Below are 24,701 nucleotides of genomic sequence, written 5' to 3'. Positions count from 1 at the left end.
TTTGGACCTGTGATTTTGCTGGTATGTGCAAACCCACAGCTTCTTTTGCCACTTAAGGCCTTAGGTGGTTGCCTTGAGAACTGGAAAGTCAAGTGATTTACCCTTGGTCACGTAGCCAGCATGTGTCAGAGGGAGAACAGGACACACAGATCTTCCTGATTCTAAATCTGGCCTTCTCTCCACTATGCCTTGTAAATTCTCAAATGTTGGAGAAATAAATGTACTAATTCAAATATACCAGTAGGTACATATACTTAAGTGTGTATAATTATATACAGTATATACTTATACTTGTGTGTGTATATGACTATACAGTATATATATGTATACTTAGCTGTATATACGGATATACAGTTTATACAGATACTTATGTGCGTATATGGATATACAGTGGTGGGTATGCCAATTGTTAAATTTTCAGCATAAGCATTTATACCTTGGAAATTGGCAAAAAATTAACAGATCTGGGGCTTGAATTTTTTGTTTTGTTGATTGTCTAGACTTTAGAAAGTGACTGAGAAAAGGTAAATAATGCAGATTAAACTTGATTGTGTAGTAAGTACATTTTTTAAAACATTTACCAGGATATTCTTGCATTTACACATTTCTGAAAGAGTCTCTGGTCCTATATTGGTATAGGTATGAAGATCTGTAATGTATTTATCTTAGGAGGTCACCTGGGGACATTGAGAAATTAAATAACTTGCTCTGGATCACACAGGCAGAATGTTATAGAGATCTGCCTCTGTAACCCAGTTTTCCTATCTATCAAATCAGTGGGGTCAAATTCAAATAGAAACAGGTGCCTGCAGGCCACATGTAGACTTAGAAAACCACAAATAAACAATATCTGTGTTGTATTGTATTTTTATTTTGCTCAATATCTCCCATTTACATTTTAGTCTGCATCTGGGAGAGTCTGACACTGCCATGTCTTCCATGTTTACCATATATGTCCATATAGAATTATTCTAAATCTAAAAGCCTCCCAGCTGTCTCTGTGTTCCTCTGAAAGACCCTGTCACAGATAGTTTTATATCCAATTTTTGTGCCACCCAAACATGTTGGTTTTGCTTCCTCCCTTCAACTGAGCTGTAGAGCAGAAAAAGAGTAGATATTAATGAATCTCATTAATGAATGTCAGTGAGATTATGAAATACTGGAGATGAAGCTTGTAGGATTTAATGGGACTCCTTGGTTATTTTTCGTATTTCTTCTTTAAAAATGAACTTTTTGAAACCTGTATCATGTGCCTAGAAGGGCAAAGCACACTTTTAATAGAATATTAATTTATTAATGTAATTTGTTAATATAATGGGCAACTAGGTGGTACAGTAGATAGAATGCCAGGCCTGGAGTCAGGAAGACCCAAGTTCAAATCCAGCCTCAGACCCTTACTAACTTTGTTACCTTGGGCAGACCTCTTAACTTCTTCCTCATCTGTAAAATGAACTGGAGAAGGGAATGGTAAACAATTTCAGTATCTCTGCCAAGAAAACACCAGATGGAGTCAGGAAGATTTAGACATGACTAAACAACTAAGCAAAAACAATGAAATTAACATAATATTAAAAATAAAATATTAATACCAATGACATGGTAGAAATTAGGAAGGAATGAGTCTCTTCTCACTTGTTTTATAATCTGAGTTATAAAAGCAGTTGTTTTTCTTATTCACACCTGGAAGCCTTGTTGTTTCGGTGGCCTTTGAGCTGTTACACATTTTAAATAAGTAGGCTTGTATACCCTCTAACTTCCTCCTAAAACTATAAAATAACTCTTTATTAGACTCCTTTATGTACTCTCCCCAGGCCCTTTACAATGTTACAAAACTTAGGGACAATTTCCTTGCTCCATTGATACGTTTGTCAATCTAACCATCTCCCTAGCATCTTCCAGTGATGAAGTCATCCCCTCTGCAAGTCAGTCCTTTGTTCACCTAGAACCAGCTTCTTCCCCACTCTCCCGTGAAAAGATGATATAGTAGATTCTGACTGCACCTAACTCCCTTCCTGGTATTTCAAACACATTCCCATCTTAAATGTGAAAAAGGAAATGTTAATTTGAAGCTCATCACTTTGAAAAGGCCTAGAAACAGGGGTGGAGAACCTGCAACCTTGAGGCCACATGTGGCCTTCTAGGTCCACAAGCGTGGCCCTTTGAATCCAAACTTGTTCTTTGAAGTTTGGATTCAGTCAAAGGACCTTACTTGAGGACCTAGAAAGTCATATATGGCCTTGAGGCTGCAGGTTCCCCATCTCTGACTTAGATTGAACTGATTTTCAGACTAGTGATTAGCAGCGATGGAGATGGAATACCATTTATGGAGTTAACTTGAGGGTCATTGTTAAGTAACAAGTGTATACTTGCTTACTACCAAGTGATTTATTTAATGATAGTGGATCCTGGAAGCATGACTTTCTGCTCTGCCCCCCCCCCCCCCCCCAACATTCTTCTTCCTTGTGGAAGACTTGAGACCCAAGAGACAAAAGATTGTGTTTACACCATTTTAGGTAGACGCTTGGATGAAGATAAAATGAATCATGATCTCATTATACCGTATCTAAAAATGAGAGCTCTTTAGGCTACTATAGCTCATAAAACAACAGATTTATAGCTGGAAAGGACTTGAGAGACCATCCAGTCCAAGCCCCCCTCCCATTTTATAGATGAAGAAATTGCGGCTCTCAAAAGGTTAAGTGACTTGCCTGTGGTCACACAGATAGTAATTAACAGAACTGGGATTCCAGCCCAGTTCTCTGATTCCCAATTCAGTACTCCAGTCTTAAAGAGATTCCTTAGGTCCAGGGTCCCCAGGTGGCAGTTCGGGATCCACCGTGAGACCTTGAAGCTTTGTTTGGTAGACCTCTAAGGTAGCATCTCCCTTGACAGCTTGTCGCCTCACCCCCAAAAGCACCCCAATCCAAAAATCAAAGCTCTAAGTCATGACCTCTACCCATATTTAGGGATTTCTTGGCAGTAATTGCCACCCTTTTGCTAGCTAACTTCTAGATTTGGGGAAGTTAAATATAGCTTTTCCATATACTAATTAATACATTATTGGTGAAGTTGTGAATTGGTCCACTCTTTCTGGAAACCAAAAGGACTATAAGGTAGAAGTATGATGATAAAGTTTAACAAGCTAGATGTAGGGGAAAGTATATAAAACATACTTTTAAGTTTAATCTGCATCACTGACATTTTCTCAATTACTGTCTTAAATCTAGGTAATCAACAAAATATAAATCAAGACCTTTTTTGTAGACTTCATAATATCCGAGGTGTAAGTGCTCACACTGAAGCCCCATACCCTTGGGCTGTACCCTAATACCAAAATATTTAAAACCACACTTTTTGCTGTAGCAAAGAACTTGCAACAGAATAGTTGCCTATTGACTATCAAATGTCTAAACAAACTGTAGTGATTGTTGTGGATTGTAAATGACTCAGATGTAGTTGTATTGACCAGTGTTTCAAGGAATGGTGGAAATTATGCACAGGTTTTATAACATTGTTAAAGGCTATGGGGAAATGCATAAAAGATCCTAATAAACAGTTATTTTATAACACTACAAGAAAGTTGTAAGTGTATAATAAGAAAGGATGACTACGAAGAATACGGAGAAGCATGAAAAGAGCTGTGAAATGATGTACAATGAAGTAAGCAGAGCAAGGAGGCTAGTGTCCACGATTATTACAGTAGAGATGCAAAGAACAGCCATAAAATGAGAACTAAGTACTGTTTCATTAAAGTGATCAGTCTTGGCCCTGAAAAGAAGATATGAGGATGCTTCTTCCTCCTGTCTTGGAAGGGATGGGATATTTTTGAGTGTGGACCACTGCCGATGCTGGTTAAGGGACAGTATTATATTGGGAATGAGGTGATTCAAAGACAAAAGAGAGCAATAAAAATGTGATTTTTTTTTTTAATAGCAGTCTCTTTTTATAGGATATTAACATGGGCTCTGTAAGGAGAAACTACAGACCCCAGCCTTAGGTTAACTTGCAAAGAATTTTAGCATTTTGATATCATATGATCTACTTAATTAGGAGGAGAACGGGGTCATTTGAATGCTCAGTGGGAATCATGGCAGGAAAGATTATTTGCAGAAGGTAGGATTTGAGCTAAGTTTTGAAGGGAAGTCAAAGAAACAAGATGAAGAAGAGGAAGGAGGACATCCAGGCCTGAGTGAGGGGTGGATACAGACCATGAAATGGTAAGGAGTTGGGAGAGAGAGAATTGAGTTTGAAGAACAAACGGCAATGTCCCTGGTAGATCTTATGTGGAAGGGAGTTAAGTATAAGATGACTGGAAAGGTAGGAAGGATCCAGGTTGTGATGGGCTTTAAAAACCAAACAGGATTTTATATTTCATCCTAAAGGTAACAGGGAGCCATTGGAATTAATTGAAGGGCAGGGGAGGAAGTTACATGGTCAGATTATACTTTTTGGAAAGTTACCTTGGCTTTTGAACGAATGGGTGGGTTAAAATCAGGGCTGCAGGGAAACTTGAAGTAGGGACCTAATAGTTGGATGTGATGAGAGCCTGAACTAGATTGATATCTCCTCCATTCCTTCAGTGGAAATTGGCTGTTGGCAGAATTTAAGGGGTATGGCATTTAGGAACTGAATGCTGAAGATATTCCTAACCAAGCATATGTGTGAGTGGGACTTGGTGTGACTGCAAAATCTCCTTAAATCAGATCCCACTAATTCAGAATATATTTGGTCAGTGTGATAGGAGCTAGTATTTCTCTGGTCAATATATTAGAAAAAGAGGGTACATTAAGTAAAGTAGCAAAGTAAACATGATCTAAGGGGAAATGTTTAACCTGATTTAGAGACTAGAGCTCAGCCTCCCAGGTGGAGAGCTTCCGGGTCTGGGACCCTGTGTTAGTTCCTCTTTGTACCTCCCCCTGGGGCCCTATAACACAGTCTGTTTAGCAAGCGTTTAACTAACTTTGTATTTTGAAGGCCAAACCTTTCATCTATTTGTAGAAAACAATGTGCTAATTCTAACCAGTCCTTATCTAATCAACCTCCCCTCCCTTACCCGCTCCTCCCATTCCCCCTTTTGGTATCCCTACTTCTCGTGTCAGCTCCTGTGTAAGTCTTTACTGCCCCTTCCCACCTCTTTGACTGGGTCTAGTGTAAGGTCTTTGAGGGCCAGGACTTTTGTTAGCATATCCTGTGGATTTAAGCTCATCTGGAGTGTGCCCCCTGCCTTCCCCCACACACACATATATGTCTCTTCTATGGGAATATAAACTTGAGATCAGTGATTTCCATTTTTGCTCTTGTGTCCAACTTAATGCAGGTCTTTAATAATTTCCTGTTGAATTGAATGAGGCCTAGTCAATAGGAAAGCTACTTGCAAGTTAGCCATTTGGTGAATTTATTATATATCTATTAATATACAAGGTGCCTCAAAAGTCTTAGTGTAGTTTTAAACTTTACACAAGCTTTAAGATGCACTAAGACTTTTGGGATACCATATATAGTTATCTATGAAAATTATAGATAGATATTTTAAAAATTAAGCCTTAATGAAAAAAATCAAAACAAGATCTCCTTTTCACCACCAAAAAACCTGCCAGTTTGAAATGAGTAAGGCTTTATTGTCCATATCTTTTGGTGAGGGAGAGGAGAGGAGGGGTAGGACAGAGAGAGAGAGAGAGAGAGAGAGAGAGAGAGACTGAGAGACTGATTTTTAGAATATAGTGTGTGCCAAGAGTTTTAGTGAAGGCTTAAACTATTAAGGGGGCAGCTAGGTGATGTAGTGGGCAGCTAGGTAGAGCAGTGGATGGAGCACCTGGCCTGGAATCAGGAAAACTTGAGTTCAAATCCTGCCTCAGACACTTACTAGGTGTGTGACTCTAAGAAAGTCCCCTAACACTGCTTGCCTCAGTCTTCTCCTCTGTAGAATGAACTGGAAGAGGAAATGGCAAACCACATCAGTATCAGTATCAGTATCAAATGGAGTCCTGAAGAGTCCCACACCACTGAAAAGCAGCCGTAGCTATTCAAGATGAAGTCTGCACTAGGAATTTGGTGATATTTTGTATAAGAGATGGCAATCAGCAAGCATTTATTCAGTGTCACCTATGTGTTACATGTGCTGTGCTAGACATGATACTAAGACAAAAATTACGTAACCTCTGGTTTAAAGCAGCTTACAATGTATTGGAGAAGACAACATGTACATAGATAAGTATGTACACAGTTAATGCAAAGTAAACTTTTCTTGGAGGAGGGGAGAGCACTGGCAGTTGGGGGAATGGGGAAAGTGGCGCTTGAGTAGGGTTTGTAAAGAGTGGAGGTGGGGAGAGAGCACTGTGGCTAGACAGGCATTTAGCAGTTTGGCACCAAATGGATTTATTCAGTCAACAAGCAAAGGCCAAGGTCTCTCACTGCTTCCAGGGCCATCTCCAAACATCTTGATCCATAGCTTGCCATGGGTCCAGAGGAGAAAGTGAGGCTGTTGACTTTGTACAACCCTGCCTCACTTAAATTCAATTCGCTTTCAGGGCTCAAACATCACCTTCCCAGAGAAGGACAAACAACAGTTTGTTAAGTTCTGTAATGTACCATTGTGCTAAGTAAAGCCTGGGAGTACAAATACTGACCCAAAAGGAAGATCATCTCCACCTTCTAAGAGATTACATTCTAATGAGGAAAAAATACGTAAAGGAGGAGGAGTTGAGAAGCAGGTTTGGAGAGGGGAAATTTCGGTCTGATTAACTGTGCAGAAGGCTGCCCCCCTCCTCCAAGCCACTTCACTTTTCAGCCTCCGTTTCCTCATCTGTAAAATGAGGGTAATAATGGTGCTGCTGTGAACATCAAATGAGATAATATGGGTAAAGTTCTTTGCAAACTTTGGAATGCTTTATAAACGTTAATGAGAGACATTATGTACAGAAATGATTCTTGTTTGAGTAGTAATAATCGCTAACGTTTATATAGAACTTTGCGAACTAGGGCGTTGAAAAACTCCCCAGCGTCGGCCAAAAGAAGATGAAGTTGCATTTATTAACTGTTTGCAGGGGATTTTGGGGGTGCACTTTTTTGTGAGATGGAAAGAGTGAGCTGTTGGGTAGAGGTTCAGACTGTCGTTTCACAAGTGAACTTCCTCAACAAATGTAGAATCAGCAACTCATCTGCAGATTGCAGTCTTGAGAGTCCACTGGGGGCCCTGAATGGTGTCACAAGCTGGTCTGGGTCAGAAGCAGGACTAGGGACTTGAACCCATGACTTCCTGACTCCAGGTTTTTATCAATGATGCCATCTTGCCTCTCATATCCCACTTTTAATCCCACTCAAATGAAGTCTGCAAATTAAAACGTTAAATCATTGTAAGGAAAAACATGACATTTGATATCCGTGTTATGTTAGAATAACAATGTGCAGATTCTTGGCCCTCCAGTGTTTTGTTATTGTTCAGTCATGTTTAAGTCACCTCTGACTCTTTGTGACCTCATGTGGGGTTTTCTTGGCAAAGACTCTGGAGTGGTTTGTTATTCCTTCTCCAGGTCATTTTACAGATGAGGAAACTGAGGCAAATAGCGTGCTTTGCCCAGGGTCACACAGGTACTAAGTGTCTGAGACTGATTTTGAACACGGGTCTTGGTGACTCCAGGCCCAGGGCTCTATCCACTGTATTACTGTGCTGCTCCATTTCCTAGGTTTTAGGGAGTCTTAAAAAACAAGCCCAGTCTTATAAAATAGCTACTTTCCCATTGTTGTTGGTTTGCTTTGTGTGGAGACTAAAACCTTCAATTCCTCATTCACTGTACCCGTCCTCTGCTTATCTGAGTATTCAACCTTGAGTATTTGGCAGAAACTCTAAATGTGCCCCTGCTGCCCAGTTCGACAATTAATTTCCTTCTGAAATGCTTATGCAGTGATATGTCCAAGCCTGAAGAAGAGGATTTCACTCCTGCTTTGTCTGCTGTTTTTTCATGACAGGCCAAGTATGTCTGTATGATAATGCTTCCTCTTATAGGTGGCCCCCAGACCTTTGGGAATAAAGACTCACGTCCTCATTAGCAACTTTATTCAGAGACGTGAGGGTTTATTTTTGGTTTAAATGCAAAACCTTTTTGTGTTTACTGTTTTATTTTCCATGGTTATTTTTATGGAGACTGTAAATCCTTGCTTCAGGGACTGTTTATTGTCTCTTGGGGATAATTAGATACTCTTTCATAGAAGAAGGATTCCTTTTTTTGTTTGTTTGTTTTTGTAACTGCAGTGAAGGATAGGACAGAAATAGTTTTATCTTTTCAACCCAAACTTAAATAAAGGTAGCTTAATTTGGTTTAAGCCAGATGTCCAAACTTGGTGATTTTGGAGTCTTTGATTTTGTGACGCCTTCCTCTCTCCTGAAGGTTAGAAGAGAATGTAGACTAGTGGGCAGAGAAGGTGTTCCTTACAGTCAGGTTACTTCAGGCCAAGTCCTTATTCTTTCTGTCACCCCAGGCAAGTCACCTTCATCTCTCAGTGTCCTCAGGCAACTCTCTCAGGTTATAGTACAGCCATCCCTTCAGCATGGAGACTTTCTCCATCACGGTTTTCCTATTTTGCAGGTTGGCATAAGGAATTAAATGGGAATTTTGGGAGGGCTTTGCAGAAGTCGCAGGCAACATACAGACAAACACAGGAAAAGTTCAGAAACTCACAAATGCATAACCCAGATTTTACAGTAAGATACTGTAAACACCTCATAAAAGAAAAAAATTCAGACTTCTTTGGGTATGAGGGGAGGGCCCAGAAATTTTACCTAGATTTTTCAGATCGTGGGGCCCTAACCTACCTCCCCCACACACACAGTGAATGTGGAAGGGATAATTGTAGTCATAGAAGAACTGCCTGATCAGTGAAGTAATCCTGCTTGTTTCCTAAATCAGTGAGAAGAAAGGATTTTCCCCATTTCTTTGATTATAACACTGATTAATTACAGTTATGCAAATTTGCTCTGATATCTTCCCCTTCCCTTCCTGTTTTCTTTCCACACCATCATCCTAGGCTAGGTGTTCATTGAGCAGTAGAATGAGGTCTTTGGTGGTTACCTAAAGTCTGCAGCAGCCTTTTCAAAGAAACTATCAAGGATTCATAGGTCATTCTTGCAGAGGCCTTCAAGGCCCTGGCCCTTTCATTGTTCTCTATGGAACTCTGAATGAAAAATGGCAGCCTCATCTTCAGGATTACCATAAATTCCTCCTGGAATCATTCCCTCTCACCTAGATGACCTCTAGAGTATAGTTGGAAATCCAGGCTCTTGGCTAGTAGGGGCTGTATCCCCAGCTCCTGGCACATGGTGTGATTGTAAGAGCATTGGATTTAGAGTCAGAAATTTGGGGTTCAAGTCCTATCTTTGCCCCTTATTCACAGTGTCACCTTGGGCAAGATTGATTCTCAGTTTCATCAGCTGTAAAAATGAAGATAATACATTGACTTTCCACTTCACAGAGTTGCTAGATTCAAGTGTGAGAATAAGTTGGAAGACACCTGGTGTCTGTAAAACACTACAGGAATTGAACTGTACATTGTTATGCGCAGGGTCTAGGGAATAGCCAGTGGGCCATTTTTGGGGGGGGTGGGAAGGGAAGCAATGTGAAATCATACTTGAAAGAGATTGGAACAAGATTATCCAAAGATTTAAGCACCAAACAAAGGAGTTTGGTTTTTTATCTTAGAGACAGTCCAGAGGTATTGAAACTTTTTCAGCTGGGGGTGACTTGTACTTAAAGAATATGAATTTGGCAGCTTTGTCAGTGAGGCCTGAGTGAGGGGAAAGACTAGAGGTAGAAATATCAGTTAGGAGGAGTCTGTTAGGAGACTGCTTGAGTGAGAAAAGGGGAAGGATCTAAGAAATGTTGTGGAGGAAAACTCCATAGTCCATGGTACCTGATTTGGAAATTGGGAATGAGGGAAAACAGAGTTGGAGATCATTTGATGATACCCTCAAAGGAAATAGGGAAGTTAGGAAGAACATACATGCTTTGTATATATGACAGCCAGGTGGCACAGTGGATGGAGGTGGCGATGGGTTGGGGGAACTTAGAGTCAAGAAGACCTGAGTTCAAATGTGACTTCAAATACTTACTAGGTGTGTGACCCTGGGCAGGTCATTTAACCTGTTTGTCTCAGTTCCAGTGTCCTCATCTGACTTCCCAGGGTCTCTGTGAGGATCAAATGACATAATATTTAGCACAGTCCCTGGAACATAGCAGATGTTTAAGTTCATGTTTCCTTGCTTCCTTTTTTTTCCCCTTTTTTAAAGAAGAGCTAGGTCGTTGAACTCAGGAGACCTGAGTTCAAATCTAGCCTCAGACAGTTAATAGCTGTGTGACCCTGGACAAACCACTTAACCCTTATTTACCTCAGTTTCCTCATCTGTAAAATGGTAACCATTCTAGCATTATCATGAGGATCAAATGAGCTAAGGATCATGAAGTGCTTAGTACAGTGCTGGACACATAGTAAATGCTATATTTTGTTGTTGAATTGTTTCAGTTCTGACTCTTGGGGACCTCAGTTGGCAGAGATACTGGAGTGGTTTCTATTTCCTTCTCCAGCTCATTTTACAGATAAGGAAACTGAGGCAAACAGGGTTAAGTGACTTGCCCAGGGTCACATGATTAGTGAGTATCTGAGGCCAACTTGGAAGCCAGGAAGTCTTCCTGACCGTAGGCCCACTATGCCACCTAGCTGCTTCACGTACTATATGTATGTTTTTGTTATTATCATTAAAACTATTACTATTATTATTAAACCAGAGAGTTAAGTTCCTTGGACCTCAACTCTTCAGTATCATTTGTGTGTGGGTCCATGAAGAGTGCTTGCTTTGGACGTGGAGGAGGTGGGCCAGCCCAGTAACGGCTTTAGTTTCAGCCTCTATAGAATGAGGAGCTTGGATCAATGAACTGTTGTATTCCCTTCTACCTCTAATTACTGCAACCGTCTTCTGGTATCACCTCGACTTAACATAAAAATGGAAAAACGGATAGAAGACCTTATTCTTAGATTTGTATACACCTTTGATCCTCACCTCCAGTTATTCTTGCCTCCAAACTTTTTCTACCCAGCTACCAGATTTATATTCAAAAGTATATTCCATTTATATTCCAAAAATACAAGTTCTCCCGTGTCATTTCCTTTCTCAAATGGCTCCAGGGGCTCCCCATTGCATCAAAGATAAAATATAGACTTACCTGTTGTGCATTTAAATCCCTTCAGAACTGATCTTATCCCACTTTTCCAGGCGGATGACACAGTGCTTGCTCAACACTCAACCCTCACTGTTGCTTGCATGTTATATTGGGTCTCTTGCCTCCCCCTTTGTATGGGCAATACTACAGAATTAAAAGGCTCTCCCTCCTAGACTCTTCCCCTTGGAACCTCCAGCTTCCTTCAAGGCTTTGTACAGATACCTACTTCCTTCAAGTGGCCTTTCCTGATTTTCCAGTTCTTTGTGTTCCTCCTACCACCAGCCCTACCTCAATCGTGGGATCATAGGATCTAAGGAAGTCTTCTCTGTAATTTGAGTTAAAGTTCTCCCTCCCTTCCCCATTAATAGGTCTCAGGTGAAGCCCATTAAGGATGCTTGCTGTTACAGTGTCAGAGATCACTGATCCCCTTCCCTCATTTTACAGATGAGGAAATGAAGGCATGAGCAGATATGTAAATCTGTTTGCCCAAGGACATGCACGTAGTAAGTAGCAGAGGCCAGATCTGGAACCAAGATTTCTGGCTCCGAAGCCAAACCTACCGTTCGTTCCAGTAGATTGTAAGTTCTTGACAACAGGGAGATGCCTTATTTTTTCATTGCCTAGCACATAGGAGGAACCTAAATGCTTGCTGAGAGGGGTGAACAATCTAGGGCCGTACCAGTTGTGATTAATGTGCTATCAGTCCCCACTCTCCGTATGCATTCATCCCTTTTTCTTTTTTCTCTTTTTCCCATCTTCTTTCTTGTTAAACCCTTTATTTTTCTGTCTTATTTCCCCGTAATTCAGTCAACCATCCATTCATCAACCAATATTCCATGCACAAAGGCTACTGTGTTTAAAGCACTTCTGGGCAGTGTTGGAGACACAAAGAAAAAAACAGGAAATGATCCACGTTCTCAAGGAGTCTACAGTCTGTCTCATGTGTGGGCACAGGAAAGTGAGGCATGTAGAAATGAAAAACTACATAGCCATAAATACCAAATGAGAGGAGTAGCCTAAATCCAGAGCTGGGACAGCTCTTTGGGCTGGCCCTCTGGTAGTTTAGGTCTGATATTAGAATGAAATGAGATAATTGTAGGTCATTTAACAATAAAAGGAGGCTTGGTTATTTGGGACATGGAAAAGATAGCAAGGTTACAGCCCAGCTCTGGTGGATTTGACCCAGTGAATAGAGTGGAAGATGTGGAGGCAGGCAGGTCCAAGGATGAATCCAGTCTCAGACATCTATTAGCAGTGCCACCCCAAGCAGTCATTTGCCCTCTTTTAGTCTCAGTTTCCTCATCTGTAAAATGGAGAAAGCACCAGACGTGAAGTTGAGAGGACCTGAATTTAAACCTTGTCTCAGACAATTATTAACTGTTTGACCCCCGGGCAAGCCCATTAACCCCTGCCTCAGTTTCTTCATCTGTAAAATGGGGGTAATGATAGCACTACCTATCAGGGTTGTTGTGGAGATCAAATGATATAATGTTTGTAAAGTTATTCACCCAGTGCCATGGTAAGCTATCATCATCATCATCATCATTATCACCATCATCATCATCATCATCATCATCATCATCATCATCATCATCGTCATTACTTCCCAGGGTTGTTACGAAGATAAATGAGATAATATTTGTAAAGCGATTTGCAAATCTTAAAGCAGGGTATGGTGACTGGGGGGTATTGAGGTGGGATGGGGGAGGTTGGGATATCTTGCCAAGGTTGAAGGGCTCAGACTTTGCATTTATGGATCTAGGGGACCGGGGATCACCTCAACATGCCCTGAGGTCACCAGGAAACTGTCAACCCCCTTGACCAATCAAATCTCAGGGAGGGACTCCTTGCCTTTTGAGTTTTCCTACTTTGGCGTAGAGAACACTAGTAGATGCTAATCCTGAAGGATTTGTGTGGTATCTGGTTTGGGGGCTGGGCTTGGAATGACTGATTCTTTCCCACCAGTGCTCTGCTAGCAGCACCTACAGGTTGTTAGTGACATTTGTGACCACAGAGGTTATTGACCCTGGCCTCTGACACTGCAGGCCATCTGCACACACAAAAGAAAATGCATCCTCTGGCAATTTTCTGTCTTCTTACAGCTCAAGGAAGCTTCTGGGCTACTCAGGAAAAGGGAAGTACCATTAAAAATAGGTGGTTTAATTGGGGGTGGGGCAGAAATCCAAAAATATGAGTTGGCAATCACAGTAAAAAAAAAAACAACAAAAAAACAAAAAACTAATATACAGTAAAGAAAGAAGCCAAAATCAAAGGCAAACCAAAGAACCTTTTCATATAATGAAACGGAAGCCCTGTCCTTTTGTTCTTTGCATTAAGATCATTACATTGCCAGCTCTCCTTTTTAAGGTCCATTCAGTTATTCTGAGTTTTGCCTGTCTCCTCATTAACAAGGCTCACTTTTCATTACTTTAAAATCACTTGGATGTTCCTTTGGTGATTTAATTATTGGCAACTTTGAAATGTATTTGGAGAGAGGTCAATTTTCAGTTGTTTCTGCCCATGAAAAGAGGAATGAATTAAGAGAATTAACTTTAATAATTCAAGCTTCCCTGACCTCAAAACCCAGCCCAGTCCTCATTAGGTAAAAATTTTAGATGAATTGATGACTACATCTCATTATGAAAGAAGTAAAGATGAGATGCTATTATTCCCATTTTAGAGATCAGGAAATTGGGGGTAGGTTAAGAAATTTAGTCATGTGTACAAAAACTGGGAGGTAGATCCAGGGACAAGCTAGCATTCTACAATTTTTTCAGAATGTGTTGCCTTGAGTTCTTCAGATATATTTTTTTATGCTGAAAAGTAGCTCTATAGTTCTTATTTAACTGCAGAGGTATCAATGCTTTTTGCATATTTTTGACAGGAAATATATTAAACAACTGTACCAAAAGCTTGATTGTTTGTGTGACTTCCCTTGGATTTGGATTTGCAGCTTTATAATGTGACTCCAGAAGTATAAGATAGTCTGGACATTTTTCTCATTAAGAGGAAGCATTATACTCATCTGTGTTTTTCCTTTGCAGGGATCCACATCTCTTGGACCCGGTGATGGAATATGTGAAGGTATGATATGGTGGTCATAACCTAAATCATGTGTGTGGAATGATTCACAGGGTTTCCATTTCCAAGTGAGTGTTACTAACTAATGCTCCAGTCGAATGATGAAGCTGGTTCCGTGATCTGAATCTATTATAGCTATTTAAATCTATTATAGTAATGAGTCATGACCTCTCCCAGTCCTGTATGTCACCTTGGGACTTTTCTTTTCTGGAGGGAAGGCTCAAGAGAATTTCCTGGGCTTTCTCCTGTTTTTTTGCATGGCTGTCTTTTCAGAGCTTCTGAGTCTCTTATTTTGAGGTGGGAATGAGTGATGAGTTTCTCCTTAGTGGAGTAAACATTTGTTTTGTGGGTACTGTCCCTATCATCAGAAAGATTATTTCTATCCTTTTTCTCTTTTGAGGTCTGCCATTACTGAAGCATTGGCACCTCCTAGGGTATAGGTGACTCTAATTCACATAATCAGGCTGTTTATAATTATATATATGCCACTTATTTCTACCTACACACATTTGGCTACTGAAGTAAGCAGAATTAAAGGTATTTATTTCCCTTAGAATTGATGTCATTCCATGTTTTAATTACTTAAGGAGAAATCATTCTATTTGTGGATTATTTAGACCAAGGGTTCCTACCCTGGAGTCCATGGACAGATTTTAGGGAGGAGGCCTCTGAACTGATGGGAAAAAAATTACATGTCATCTTCACTGACTTCTAACTTACATTTAGCATTTCTTCCCATTAAGAAGGAAGGCAGTGACCCACAGAAGTATTACTAGTACTTGTGATTTTGTCACCACTAGGAATCACATTTATTTTCCTCTCATATTATTGTTATTGCCAGAAATATTGTTTGCACTCATTCTATTTCAGAATTACAATGATTATTAAGACCTTCTTGTAGATTTAGGTGATCACAGTCCGATCGTCTACTGAGTGGTTGGTTTCCTTTGTAATCATATGTATTTTATTTTGAGATCTAGACCCATTATATTTTCTTTTCATTGATTTCCCATCTTCCCACCCAGTTCCCTCTTCCCTTCTCCTGTAGCTCTATCAGTGAAGAATTAGGGAAAGATTAGGAAGTGTCTCCTTCTCTTAATGTGGATGCTGGAAAATTGCTTGTGTTGGTTTACTGGTTTTATTGTGGATTTGATTTGTTCTTGTCTTCCACAAATATTTGTATGCCACTCTCCTTAGGTTGCATGAAGGCATGATTAAATGGGAAGTGCCCTTGTGTCTGGAGTCACAGGATTTGGATTTGAATGCTACCTTTGATACTTGCTACTTCTGCCACCTTGGACAAATCATATAATGTCTCCAGTCCTCAGTTTCCTCATTTTTAAAATAAGAGAAATCATACTAGGTGGACTCTGGTCACTTCTAGCTCTAAATCTGTGATTCTGTGATCATTTGGAATATGTTATATCCAACTAGCATTTATATGGGCAACTAGGTAGTACAGTGGCTAGAGCGCCTGGCCTGGTATCAGGAAATTTTGTTGTTTTTTAGTTGTGTCTGAATCTTCATGACTCCTTTTGGGGTTTTCTTGGCCAGAGATACTGGAGTGGTTTGCCATTTCCTTCTCCAACTCATTTTTACAGATGAGGAAACTGAGGCAAACAATGATTAAGTGACTTGCCCAGGGTCATGAAGCTAGTAAGTGTCCTCAGGAAGAGCAGAAGTCACTTAGCCCTGTTTGCCTCTGTTTCTTCATCTCTAAAATGAGCTGGAGAAAAAAATGGTGAGCAACTCCAGTATCTCTGCCAAGAAAACCTCAAATGGGGTCACGAAGAGTCAGGCACAACTGAAATGACTCAACAGCAAGCTTTTATGTGGCACTTTAAGGATTGCAGAATGCTTTATGTAGGTGAATTCCTTGGTTCTCACAGCAACCTTGTAAGGTGTTGTTATTCTCATTTTGCAGCTGAAGAGACTGAGGCAGACAAAGGTTAAGTGACTTGTGCAGGGTCACGCAGCTAGTAAGTGTGTGAGTTTGACTCTGAGCTCTGGTCTTCTTGACAATATCTGCTGCAGTACCTTACTGTCTCTAGACTATCCTCTTGGATTGAGACACTTTGTGGTATCCTGTTGTTGAAATGGCACGTGGGATTGTAGATTTGGGGCCTTCAGAGGCCATCTAATATAACTCTTTCATAAGGAACTAGAGACTGTAAGAGATTGTGTCATGCAGGTAAGCCCCAGAAGCAAGATTCCAGCTCATGACCTCAGATTCCAATGCTCTTTCCATTATACCACACTTGCTCCCCCCTCCAATAAACATTGAGAGGCTTATGGCAATTGTGTAAGTTTTTTTTTTTAATTTCTCATTTTTAAAAAATTTTATCTTATGCAGTTATTATAGGGCAAATTGTGGCTTGTAGACTGATGGAGGGTGGTCTTGGTGGTGGTATCTGAAGGGTTTTTTGTTAAAACCTTGTTAGAGACATGAGTTTACAGAAGGCTGCTTTACCTAGAGCTGTGAGTGGGGTCCGTGTCTCGTAGATCACTCTTCAGGCTGGCCATCATTCAGTCATTGAATGTCCATGAATGGACTCTGCAGGAGGGGGTCAGCTGACTGCCCCTGCTGATAGGGAGGATACCATCCCTGAAGGGAGGATACCATCCCTGAAGAGAGGATGATACTATCCAGGAGAAATGAGGATGTGTCCTGGGAATAAGGGCCAACTTTGCTCTTTTGGACTTTAGAGCCTCTTCACAGTGCCCTGCAGGGACTAAATGTCACTTGGGCCATGCCAAAGAACACATATTCTTTGTTCAGTGCACAATAGGTAGAGCTAAAGTTCTAGGAAGTGGATGCAGAATGGCTACATTTTTTAAGGGTTTTTATTAAATTTTTATATTTTTAACATGGCTTGTACTTGGAGGCAGATAGGTGGTATGTGTCTAGAGTGATGGGCTTGGAGTTAGGAAGACCTGAGTTCAAATTTGTCCTTCCCTGAGAAAAAAAATGGAGTCTATTCACCAAGAGTTCCCTCTTTCCCTTCTCACTTCACTTAGAAGGCTTCTGCTACTATCTCCTCCTTCCCTTCTGTATCAGACAAAGATGTGACTCTTCTCTTTGCCCTGTGTGCCTTCGTGATCTCATTCTAGCCCGTGTTCTTTCTGCATCTGTCATCTCTACCCTCTCAGTAATCTTCAGTCTCTCCATTTCTACTGGCTGTATCCCTGCTGACAACTAATATGTCTGTGTCTCTCCATCCTTGAAAAGCCCTCCATCTGTCTCCACTAAGCTCTCCATTCTACATCTCCCCTCCCTTTCCTGGCTAAAACTCTTTAAGAAAGCCAACTACAATGAGTATCTCTGTCTCCTCTCCTCTCACTCTCTTCTCTCCTTTCTGCAATCTGGCTTCCATCCTCATCCTTTAATGGAAACAGCTCCCTCCGAAGTTGCTAATGATCTCTTATTATCAGAACAAATCTGATGGCTTTTTCTCAATCCTCATATATCTTGACCTCTGCAGCCACTGTTGAGCACCCTTTTTTTCCTGGATACTGTCTTCTCTCTAGGTTTTTATGACATTACTCTCTCCTGATTCTCCTCCTATAAAAATTATTTCCCCCTAATTACATGTAAAAACAATTTTTAATAATTTTTTAAAGGGTTGAGTTCTAAGTTTTATCCCTCACTTCCTTCCTCTCCTACCCCTCCCTGAGATGGTAAGCAGTTTGATAAGGGTTAAATCTGTGCAAGTCATGTAAAACATTTCCATATTTGTCATTTTGTGCAAGAAAACTCAAAAAGAAACAAAGAAGAAGGAGAGGAAGGGAGAGAGAAGTAGTCCACTTCACTCTTTCTTCAGACAACATCAGTTCTTTCTCTGGAGGTGGATAGCATATTTTATTGTGACTCCCTTTGGGATTGCCTTGGATCACTGTGAGAATAGTTGTCATTTGCAGTTGTTGATTGTACATTGTTGCTATTACTGTGTACAATGTTCCGGTTCTTCTCATTTCACTTTGTATCAGTTTATTTAAGTCCAAGTTTTTCTGAAATCATCCTGCTCATCATTTCTTACTGAACGATAATATTCCATTACTATCATATACCATAACTTGTTCATTCTCCAATTGACGGGCATCATTCTTAACCACCACAAACCATCAACATTTAGTAAGTACCTACTATGTGCTTGGCACCATTCAGAACCCTGAGAGACAGCACTATCAGTTAGTGATAATATTTCCAATTCTTAGCCACCACAAAAAGAGCTGCTATAAATATTTTTGTACAGATAGGTTCTTCCCATTCACCCACTCACCCCCCTTTTTAAATCTCTTTAGGATATATATCTAGCAGTGATATTGCCGCATCAAAGGATACGCACAGTTTAAAGGCCTTTTGGGCTTTGTTCCTGATGGGTATCCTCAGCTCCTTCCTTGAATTTACTCCACATATCCAATCTATTGCCAAAGTCCTGTTGAATCTACAGTTACAGTATCTCTTGTATACATCCTTCTCTTTCCCGGCATAGCTCCCACCTTTGGGTAGGCTTTTATTGCCTTGCGCATGGACTGTTGCAGTCACTCCTTAGTGAGTGTCCCCACTCCTGACTGTCCTCCATTCAGCTGCCAAAATGATCTTCCTAAAGTATAGGTCTGACCACATCACCTCTCCCTTCCATAAATTCCAGCGGGCTCTTTATTACCTCCAGAATCTAATCTGAAACCCTCTGTCTGGCTTTTAAAGACCTTCACAACCTAGTTCCTTCCTACCTTTTTAGTCTTACTAGACATGACTTTCCTCAGACATTCTGATTTAGAGTCACTGGCCTTTGTGCTGCTTTTTGTTACTGATCAGTCATCAAATTGAATTGAATTGAATTCAGTCATTCAGTCATGTCCAACTCTTCATGATTTCAGTTGGGGTTTTCTTGGCAAAGATACTAGAGTGGTTTGCTGTTTTCTTCTCCAATTCATTTTACAGATGAGGAAACGAAGGCAAACAGGGTAAAGTGACTTGCCCGGGGTCACACAGCTAATAAGTGTTTGAGACTGAATTTGAACTCAGGAAGAGAAGTCTTCATGACTCCACACGTGGTGCTCTGTCCACTCTGGCTATCTCCTATGCCTCTGCCTTTACTTATACCATGCTTATACTGTGCCTAGAATGTTCTCCCTCTGTGTCTTTGCCTCCAGTCCTTCGGAACTCAACTTAAATCCTACTTTAGGCAAGAGGCCTTTCCCTCTTCCGCTTTCTCCCTCACTCTTCTCTCTTCCCCTCCCCCTAACTGATAGTGCTGTCTCTCAGGGTTCTGCATGGTGCCAAGCACATGATAGGTGCTTACTAAATGTTTGTTGACAGACTGACTGATTACCTCCCATTTGCCCAGTATATATCTTGTAAGCGCATCGGTTTTTTTGCATGTTGCTTTCCCCATTACAATGTAAACTCCATGAGGATAAGGGCTTTGCTTGCTTTTCTTTGTATCCCCAGTCCTTAGCACAATACTTGGCACGTAATCAGTGCTCAATAAATGTTTGTTGACTTGACTAGAAACTTGCTTAGAGCGCTGAGAGATTAAGTGAGATGTTCCAGGTCACACAGTCAGTATGTGTTGGAGGCAAGACCTGAACCCAGGTCCTCTTGACTTTAAGGCTGGCTCTCTCTCCATTGTGCCACAATGCCTCAAATACCTCTTAGGACCTGAAGTACATCATCTTTCAGACAAACAAATTCCCCAAAACTTGTGATCATTGGAGTAGCAAGAGCATCATCAAATTTCTGTGAAATTATTATATGCAGTTATTTCTGTAGAAGGCAAGTTTTATTGGGCAACTCTTTACTTTTGTTGGTTAATGCTAGCTAGGTGAGACTAGACTTTAGATTTTCTCCCTTTTCTGCAAGATAGCTTTGTTTGCAGGAGAAAAGTATCAAGGTGGTTAAATGTCACTCCCCTACTCCATAAACTCCCATGGCTCCCTATTGTCTCCAGGATCAAATATAAAATCCATTGTTTGGCTTTTAAAGCCCTTCACAACCTGATCTCTTTCCTTCCAATCTTCCATTTTAAATGAGGTTTACTTTTCCCCTGTATCTTTAACTTTTTTGCTTTGTTCTTTACGTGGAGTTGATGGTCTACGATTGAACCTTGGACCCCTTGCTTGTTGAAAATGTTCTCTTTAATTCAGGGATTCTTAACCTTGTTTGTGTCTTAGATCCCTCTGGCAATCTGGTGACCCCTATGATCTCGGAATAATTTTTTAAAAAATCCACAATAATAGAAAATACTAAATTTCAATGAAAAGTTGTTGAAAATTGGGGTGTAATTTTTTTTTCACATCCAAAGTCATGGAAACTGTTCACAAAATCGATTGTGAAATCTGAAATCTATCTGTGGATGCCAGGGTAAAAACCTCTGCTTTAATGAGTTGTGCATAATAAAAATCATGGCCTCATTATAAAAAGAAATAAATAGATTTTATGTGTTCTAGTACTTAGCCTGGAACATGGTAACACTTAACAAATGCTTATTGATCAATGATTTCTAAGGCCATTTCTTTTTCAAACTGGTATGATTTTTCTGCTATGGTTCTAGTTCGAATGTCTGCCACTTGTCTGCTGCTACAAGAGGAGGAAATTGTGAGAAGTAATTGTTTCACGTCGAAGCCAGGCAGGGGTTGAAATGGCTCCAGCGTGCACACTGGCCATTCTAATCCTCTTAAAAGGAAGCGAGCTGGTCAGTGTGTTTCAGATTGTCTGCCATGAACCCCAGACCCTTTTATAAAAGCATGCTGTCCTCCATGGTGATGAGGTCATAGATTATTTTTCCCTATCCCTTTTTTAGTATAATTTCCACAAGATACCAAAAGAAGGAGTGGTATGAGACTAAGCCTGTCTTACACTTCCTCATGAATCATTCTGGCCTAGTGGAAGAGACAAAACTGGACTGCTAACCCCCAGTCTCTCCAGCCGTGGATGTGACATGGGGGTCACAGAGGGGAGGGTGGCAAAGCAGTTTTGGAAGGGATACAGATCGGTGGAGAATGAATACAGAATTGAATTCAATCCAATTTGTATTCTCTGTCCTCCTTCCTACCTGCTGTGCAGTTTGTATTGAAGCCTTATTAATATAGCCTGAAAGGACAGGCTCCCTCGTTGCTTAGCCACCACTAACTCTTCTGAGTTTAGGATAAAGGAGAACCACGTGACTAGTGGGAAGTCCCATAGCTGTTTGGAATTCTTGTCAGTGTTTTCTGCCAGGCATTCCTCTCAGGGCTGTTGCCTCCAGCTGGCATTTTCAGACCTCATGGTAGAATTTTGATATTTAGATTTTATTGGTGGAGTTGGGGATTTTGTCCTCTAAATTCATTGGCCTTTCGCTCTTTAGGCTCTTGCTTTTGGGGGTCAGGGGGAAACATTTTTGGTATTCCTCTCCTCTTTCATTTGTGTACTCCATCCATCCTTGCCTCCCCCCCAAAAAAACCCCAAACTTCCAAATGGATATCTATCAGTTTTTAATGCTTTGTTCTTCCAAAAATTGTTATTTGGGTCATGGGTTACTTTTCAGTAATTGAATATAATGACATTCTTTCCACTGCTCTGCAAATTAAAAAAAATCTTATTGTACTCCGGATTGGGAGAACAAAATGCCTCCTGCCTTTGTCACTGCATCTCCCTATTCATTGTGTAACTAGTGACTATGGCTAAGTGGCATGAAGTCTTGGTATTTTCCTCTGCTTACAATGCATACCTTAGTAGATGAAACCAAAAGATTTATTTATTTTTTTTAATAGGAGGAAATGCCTTTTAAAGGAATAGCCCTTGGCGAAATGGCAAAGTAAGGGAATGTTTGTCTTTTGGGTCTTTGCCGATCACTCCTTTCAGAATTTTCTTGGCTTCTCTTTCCCACTGTACTCCACCCTTCTCCTCCACCTCCCCGCCCCCCCCCCAAAAAAACCCTTGATCTCTAATGTATCCAGTCTTCTTTGGACTTCACTATATATACTGGATTAGCTGATCTGATAAATTATGCTAACATGTTAACTTGATTCTTGGAGGGATCTTGATTTAATTTTTTAATGTGCATGGGCTCCTTCCACCAGATTTTAGATCAAACCTTGCTCCACTGTGTTATTCTGGAGAGTCTTGTTTGTGTCAAAGAACCTCAGTGGTGGGTTCACCCAGGGCACTGGTAGTAATCCTGCTGTATCCCTTGAGCTGTCTGTCTCTCCATTGCTTGCCTCTTATTCTTACTATGTGACTGGCCACACCTGGCCTTGATAACATCTTTCATACTGCCTTTTTCTGAGTGCACGTCTTGGTTGGTAATGGGCTATGTCCTGCACATGCTCTCTTTGCGTCACTTGAGATTTCGGTTCTCCAGAGATTGTGGTGTTCCATAGTTCACAGCCTTGTGGTCTTACTGAAAAATGGGCTTCTGAGATCATTGACAGCATTGTATGATGGCCATCTTCTACCATTTTGTTAGGTAAGATATTGTTATTATTAATAAACATTTTTGTAGACCCTGCTATGTGTCAGGCACTGGGCTAAGTACTCCAAAATTTTCTCTCAATTGGTCCTCATGACAACCCTAGGAGGGAGGTGCTGTTATTATCCTCATTTTACAGATGAGGAAACTGAGGCTAGATTTGAAATCAGGGCTTCCTGGCTCCAGGTCCAATTCTCTATCCACTGTGCCACCTAGCTGCCCCCAAGAATGGTAAGAATGTTTGAAAGCATCAGTTCTCAAGCTCTTTGGTCTCTGGACCTTTTATGCCCTTAAAAATTATTGAAGACCCCAAAGAGATCTTTTACATAGATTATATCTATTGACCTTCACCGGTTTTGAAATTAGAACTGATAGTTTTTTAAAATATTCATTTAAAAAGAAGAATAAATTCACTGTGGTTGACATAACACATTTTTATAAAACACAGCTATGTTTTCAAAACAAAAAATAATGAAAAGTGGTATTGTTTTATGTTTTTGCAAATCTTTTTTAACATCTGATTTAATAGAAGACAGCTGCATTCTCATAACCGCTTCTGCATTCAGTCTGTCACCACTGGGGTCCTCAGACCCCACTTTGAGACCTCTTCCCAGACAGCATTTAAAGTTCCTTGTCCAAACATAACTCCTTATCCCCAAAGAGAAAGGGAATACCACAGCAGCCTGTTAAAGAAAATGGTTTTTTTCAGGGGGAGGTGGAAGATGGTTCTTTGAAACTCTTCAAATCATAACATGTAGAACTGCCAATTCTTGTTAACTCTAAACCTAAGAACTTCCATACTGGTTCATATCAAATAGTTTGGCCTAAGTATTTTGTATCTAATGATAGAACCAAGCTTACTACTGTGTCATGACAAAGCATTGGGTCTTTTGGAGTCAGAGGACCTGCTTTCAAATTGTAGGAGGGTTTAACTAGCTCTTGAAAAGGTTTACTTAAGTAAATCACTTAAATATTCTGGGCCTCAGTTTCCTCATCTGTAAAATGAGAGGTTGGACTGTGACTTCTAAGGTTTCTTCTAAATCTATGACATCATGATTTTTTGTAAGAGTTGTTATGGTTGCTGTCCATCCAGTCACCAGTATAGAGAGAAAATGGGATGGGGAGGAGGGGGAAAGGAGAAAGTTTTCTAGAATTAGAGTCAAGGAAGACCTGACCTTAACGTATGGCCTCCAATACACGCTAGTCGTATGACCATGGGAAAGTTATTTAACCTCTCTGTTTCCTCATCTGTAAATTGAAAGTAATCATACCTGTAGTAGCTCCCTCAAAGGTTATTATGGGGCTCAAAGGATATAATATAGTCAAAGGCAGTCAGTTAACAAGCATTTATTAAGCACTTAGCATGGGCTAACCAATCAATAAACATTTATTAAGTGCCAGGCACTGTGCTAAGTGCTGGGGATACAACAAGAGTCAAAAGACATTCCCTGCCCTCAAGGTGCTTATAGTCTAGCGGAGGAAGACATCACCCAAAAGGAAGCTGAAAGATGGAGACAGAAGGCCCCCAAAAGGACTCAGCTGGAGATGGAAGCCTAGGAGAGAAAATCTGGTGTGCAACTTGGAGAACAATGAGACATGGCTGGTCTGGGCACTTATAACACCAAGGACCCCAGTATACACAGGAGGGCCCACTGTACAGGTTCTTGGATCTGCTCTTCTAACAACTTTTGAGGGGTCAACAATCTGCTTTAATCAAGCACATATATCATTCAATTAGTTCAGGAAAAAAAGCACCCTGACCTTCAGAGAAAATACAGATAGAGAAATAAAGACCAACAGACAGGGCTTCCAACTGTCTGATCATAAGCAATACATACACCAAGAACAACAGACAGATCCAGTTGTCTGACCATTACAAACATACATGGTTAAACCAGAGAGAGAAGCACCAACATCTGGGTATTCAAAGCCAGGGGGCTCCTTGGCGGCTACCCAGAGT

The 24,701-nt window shown here is 40.6% G+C and overlaps 1 protein-coding gene and 1 long non-coding RNA gene across 3 annotated transcripts in view; one reads left to right on the top strand and one right to left on the bottom strand.

Annotated features, from left to right (window-relative positions):
- Positions 1-24,701, top strand: part of BCAR3 (BCAR3 adaptor protein, NSP family member) — a 166,036-nt gene that overhangs the window by 27,524 nt on the left and 113,811 nt on the right. The window contains exon 3 of one of the 2 annotated variants that reach the window (XM_072644034.1): positions 14,252-14,291. In XM_072644034.1, the coding sequence (XP_072500135.1) occupies positions 14,252-14,291 (40 nt within the window). Of the gene's footprint in view, positions 1-14,251; positions 14,292-22,715; positions 22,739-24,701 lie in introns of those variants that run through there. The other variant, XM_072644036.1, reaches the window with a different exon arrangement.
- Positions 8,485-11,301, bottom strand: LOC140527248 (uncharacterized). Its single transcript, XR_011974729.1, has 3 exons — positions 11,211-11,301; positions 10,103-10,178; positions 8,485-8,571 (listed from the first exon to the last, which is right to left on the bottom strand). It is a non-coding gene; the product is annotated as an uncharacterized lncRNA (long non-coding RNA).

The sequence above is a fragment of the Notamacropus eugenii genome, chromosome 2, assembly GCF_028372415.1.
Source record: "Notamacropus eugenii isolate mMacEug1 chromosome 2, mMacEug1.pri_v2, whole genome shotgun sequence".
In the NCBI taxonomy this organism is placed as follows: domain Eukaryota; kingdom Metazoa; phylum Chordata; class Mammalia; order Diprotodontia; family Macropodidae; genus Notamacropus; species Notamacropus eugenii.
The sequence above is the reverse complement of the archived record's forward strand: the minus strand, read 5'-3'. Positions and strand labels throughout refer to the sequence as shown.